At 37.8% G+C, this 5,410-nt stretch overlaps 1 protein-coding gene across 1 annotated transcript in view; it reads left to right on the top strand.

Annotated features, from left to right (window-relative positions):
- The window catches only part of LOC132402749 (neutral and basic amino acid transport protein rBAT-like), a 30,438-nt gene extending 28,582 nt beyond the window's left edge, over positions 1–1,856 (top strand). The window contains exon 9 of the mRNA XM_059985729.1: positions 1,420–1,856. Within this exon, the coding sequence (XP_059841712.1) occupies positions 1,420–1,755 (336 nt within the window). The 3' untranslated portion in view covers positions 1,756–1,856. The remainder of the gene's footprint in view (positions 1–1,419) is intronic.
- Positions 1,857–5,410: the final 3,554 nt, after the last annotated feature.

Here is a 5,410-nt window from a genome sequence, read left to right on the forward strand (position 1 = left end):
GAAAGAGGTAGCTGAAGAGATTGGGCTAACATTAGTAATGATTTTTCAAGAATCACTAGATTCTGGAATGGTTCCAGAGGCTGGAATATTGCAAAAGGCACTCAACTCTTCCAGATGGGAGGGAGGCAGAAGAAATTACATTATAGGCCAGTTAGCTTGACTTAAGTGGTTGGAGAGATGTTGGAGTCCATTATTAAGAATGAGGTTTTGGGGTATTTGGAAATGCAAAATATAAGGGGAAATCTGCTGGAATTATTTGAATACATAAAAGGCAGGATAGGCGAAGGATGTTTTATGGTGTTGCAGGAAAGACGCTAGCATGAATAAGAGATTCATTGACTGGCAGGAGGTAAAGAGTTGGAATAAAATGTTGCCCTCGGTGTAATCTAAAAAGTTACTCTTTTGTCCAGGCATTCCTGAGCATACTTAGATAGTGTGGATACTGCATGAGAGGGCAGGTTTTGAAAGACTATAAAAGCATCACGCACACACCATTCTATGCACTGTGTTTATATGTATATCAGCTTGCGATCACATTGGTGCGTTGGTGACTTGCGGTGTCTCGCAGGTGGTCAGTATTGCAACAGCTTTTCTCGTATGTCAATGATTTGAATCAGAATCGGGTTTATTATCACCGGCATGTAACATGAAATTTGTTAACTTAGCAGCAGCAGTTCAATGCAATACACAATATAGAAAAGGAATAAATAAAATAAAAATACTAATCATAAATCAAGTAAATTAGTGTTCGTATATTAAATAGATTTTAAAACGTGCAAAGAACAGAAATACTGTATATTAAAAAATTTAGGTAGTGTTAGTGGGTTCAAGTGAAGAAGCTGTTCCTGAATTGCTGAGTGTGTGCCTTCAGGCTTCTGTACCTCCTACCTGATGGTAACAGAAAAGGGTGCTGGAGGTCCTTAATAATGGGATGCTGCCTTTCTGAGACACTGCTCCCTGAAGATGTCCTGGGTACTTTGTAGACAATTAACCAAGATGGAGCTGACTAAATTTGCAACACTCTGCAGCTTCTTTTGGTTCTGTGGAGTAGCAATCCCCACCCCCAACCCCCCACAATACCAGAAAGTGATACAGCCTGTCAGAATGCTGTCCACGGTACATCTATATAAGTTTTTGAGTGTATTTGTTGACATCCCAAATCTCTTCAGACTCCTAAGGAAGTATAATAGCTGCTGTCTTGCCTTCCTTATAACTGCTTCAATAAGTTGGGACCAGTTTAAGACTAATATTTAAAAATTATTACAAAGGTACATCATGAGAAATATTTGCCAAATAATTAAGAGCGGAGCAGGATCATTCCAAGCTTCTCTACAGATATTATAGGCTGAATTGCATCTATCTGGGATGTATAATTATGACTTTGTTTTGGACCTAACAATTTTTTCTTTGTTTTAACAGCAACAGTCTGAAGATCCATTATCAACTTTGTCATTTTACAGAGCACTTGGAAAAATAAGAACTGAAGAACAATCCTTGCAGTATGGTGACTTCAACATAATGATAAATACAACAAATATCCTTGCATATATAAGGCAATGGCAGGAGACAGGAATTTTAGTTATTTTGAATTTTGGTCATGCAGTTACTTATGATTTTACTGCATTAAATTTATCTTCAACTGCTCTTTTGCTTGCAAAGTCTACAGATTTAACCCAATGTAAATTAATACGTTTGCACACTATGGCAATTGAAGAAAACATGGGATATGTACTAAAATATTATAAGGGAAAATAGTTCTTGATCTACGATAAGTTTTAAGTGAATAGAATATTAACTGAATAGAATTATATTAACAGTATGATTTTGAAAAAGCAAGCACACTGATTGCTTCTCATATCCTAATTGAAAATGATGGAAGAATTAGGAAAATTTACTTTGTGATTTGAAATTTGAATAAAAGCAGTTATATAGTTAACTATCTCTGTAAACTGCGTTCTTTTTCAGTGTCAACCTCAAACTGAATGCAACTTGAGAGGAAGTACATTTCTTCCTTTAGCAATGAGAAGTGTGCAGAATCAATTGATCTGTTCATGCATATAAACTTTGCCAGATTCATTGATTTTAAAAGCTATTCTAAATTCTTCAGTCAAACAGATCGTACAGTCGGCCCTCCTTATCCGTGGGGGATTGGTTCCGGGATAAGGATATCCCCACGGATAACAAAAAACGTGGATTCTCAAGTCCCTTAATTAACCTGTCTCAGTGCAGTGGACTTTAACACCTGGTGCAACTCTGAATCCGCAGTGTTTCTGTTCACAAAAATAATCACGATCACGATTGAAAATAAGGTGGAAGTAATAAAGCGATCAGAAAGAGGTGAAACGCCATTGGTCATTGGAAGAGCGTTAGGCTACAGTCAGTCAATGATCGGAACAATTTTAATGGAGCATGTGAAAGGCCCTGCCCCAATGAAAGCTACAATTATTACTAAGCAACACAGTGGTTTAATTATTGAAGTACGTATGTTTCTTAAGTGTTTTATATGCATAGAAAGGTAAAATATATACTATATACTAAGAAAAACGTTTTATTAACTGACGCTAAATAATATTGGATGTACCTTTTCCAACTTCAAATCCGACTTAAAGACAGACTCAGGAACAGAACTCATTCATAACCTGGGACTGCCTGTACTTTTAAATCATCTCTAGATTACTTATAATACCTAATACAATGTAAATGCTATGTAAATAGTTGTTATACTGTATTGTTTAGTGAATAATTACAAGAAGAAATAGTCTGTACATGCTCAAACAACAAGTGCTGGAGAGAGAACTTCCGGGTTTCCCCGATCTGCGGTTGGTTGAATCCGCGCATGCGGAACCCGTGGGTAAGGAGAGCTGACTGTATTTATAATGTCTGTATCCATTTAAAATGGGTTGAAAGGGGTATGTTTTCATCACAGTAATTATCAGTTTGTTATCACAAAGGTACAGTATGTACGGAGAACTTCTACCAAGGTGTGGTACAAATTTTTCAATTATTTCTTTGCATTACAAAATTGACATTCTCAATGAGCGACACCAGTGTATTAATCTCTTTTTATATGGATATGCATCATTATTCCTGAGCTTTTAACAGTGTTTATCTGTAATTCCTTGGCATGAATACAAAATATTCTTTTAATATTTCAGTTTCCTACTTCCATGTCTGAAAATGACATCTCACCAACAACAGAAATTGTTAGATTATTTTCTGGGATCCCCACATAGCTGTTTTGGTAACAGAATTCATAAAACACTGACAAAAATTTGAGACACAGAATAAAATACGCTCTCATGGAGTATTTGTGTTTCGTCATCGGTAGGTCGCATCTGGAATTTCCAGTTGGCGGATGATTTCCTTGCACACTGCTCTGGCATATTGGGAAATCATGTACATGTCAAGTTACAGCAGTGATTTGCCTTTGCCTTCTGCCGGGTGAGTTTTCTTTTAAGAGATCACCAGTTTTTACCCAGCACGGATGGAGAGTGTGCAAGGGAGCCAGCCAGATTCAAACTCAGGACCTCTCGCCCCGAAGTCCAGTGCTGATGTCACTACGCCACCAGCTGGGCATATGTGATTAAAAATATAAATAAATACTTATTTTAAATATGTCTTGATGCATGCACAGAAAACAAGGCTTGGTGTTACAAAAAGTTACGATAGTGACCGCTATCTGGGAATGCAACCTTTTTCTCAACAAGAAAGTCACCTGTATTTGAAAATAGATCGTTACTTTGTTATAGCAATGATAATGTCTGTTATTGATTGTGAAATTTTATAGGGGTCTAAAATTTGCCTGCACAATGCTAGAGAAAAATTGTGATATACAGAAAGAAGTTAATGTGGTGGTAACTATTACTTAACATACATTCCTGGCACAGCTTGCAACAGTCACTGGAGGATATGTGCTCTTTGGTGCTCAGTTCTTGTGTATCCTGGTGTTGTTTGTATGGTGCATAATTCAAAGAGCTGAAGGAACCTTGTGGGTTAGTGTTTGTCTGGACTGGAATGCTAAATATGAGGACATAAATTTAAGGTAAAAGGTGGAAACTTTAGAGAAAATGGAACTATGACTTTGTGGCTAATACAGAAACTTGACTATGACAATGGCAAGAACGGCTGCTGGACGTTCCAGGATTTAGTTATTTCAAAGGGGACAAGGTTGGAGGTAAAAGAGGTGGGGGGGGATTGGCATTGTTACAGAAATAGGAGCAGACTGCATAGGGAAGTATTTAATCTGGGGAGAGGGAATTATGATGCTATTAGGCAGCAAAATTTGGGAACGGATGCATTCAGGAAAATGTACATTGGAAATGTGGAAGTTATTTAGGGAGCACTTGCATGGGGTTCTGGATAGGTTTGTCCTATCGAGGCAGGGAAAAGATAGTAGGGTAAGGAACCATAGTTGAAGGAGAAGTGCAACATCTCATCAAGAGGAAGAGGTTAAGGAAGTAAGGATCAGATAGGGTCTTGGCAGTTACAAGGCAGCCAGGAAAGGTAAATGTCAGAAGGGACTTTGGAGAACTAGAAGGGGACATGAGAAGGCCTTGGAGAGTAATATTAAGGAAAATACCAAGGTGCTCCACATGCAGGTGACGACCAAGGGGATGATTGGGTAGTATTCTGAGTGACAAGGCTGTACATCAGGAATGAATAAATCTGTGAATTTTGTTTCTTGTTGTGAAAGTGGTTATGATGTATTATTAGTGTTAGTATGTTGTGTGTGTAATTACTGAAGCCGTACTTGGAGTAGTGCATGCAGTTTTGATCACCTTACAGAAAAGATATGGTTAAACTAAAGAATGTGGGGAAGATTTACAACAATGTTGTGAGGAATAGAGGGCTTGAGTTACAGGAAGAGGTTGGCCAAGTTAGGCCTTTATTCCTTGAAAATGTAGAATAAGGGGCAACATTATAGAAATTTAAAAATTTTTAAGATGCATAAGTAAGGTGGATGATATGTTGTTTTCTCCAGGGTAGGAGGAAATAAAGGTGTATAGGTTTAAGGTGATTGAGGCATGTAAAATAGTATCATTTAAGAAGCAGTTGGATATATACATAGAAAGGCAAGGCTTGGAGGGATATGGGCCAAATGCAGGAAATTGGGACTAGTTGGCTGGGCACTGTGGTCAGCATGGACTTGTTGATCTGAAGGGCTTAGTTCATGAGCTGTTGCACTGACTATGACTGTGAATGCTGAAAGTGACATGACATACAGTAGAATGAGCTGAGTGCTGAAAATGATATTCATTGGTGCAGACACAGTAGGCTGAAGAGCCTGGTTCTATGATCTTAATCTCTAGAACCATACCTTATGTATATGGTTAATAATTTCTGGTCTATTTGCATAGTTACGTCACCTACTCAAGATATACAGTCCAAGGTACAAACATTATTACAAAAC

This window comes from Hypanus sabinus, chromosome 12 (genome assembly GCF_030144855.1).
Source record: "Hypanus sabinus isolate sHypSab1 chromosome 12, sHypSab1.hap1, whole genome shotgun sequence".
Taxonomy (NCBI): domain Eukaryota; kingdom Metazoa; phylum Chordata; class Chondrichthyes; order Myliobatiformes; family Dasyatidae; genus Hypanus; species Hypanus sabinus.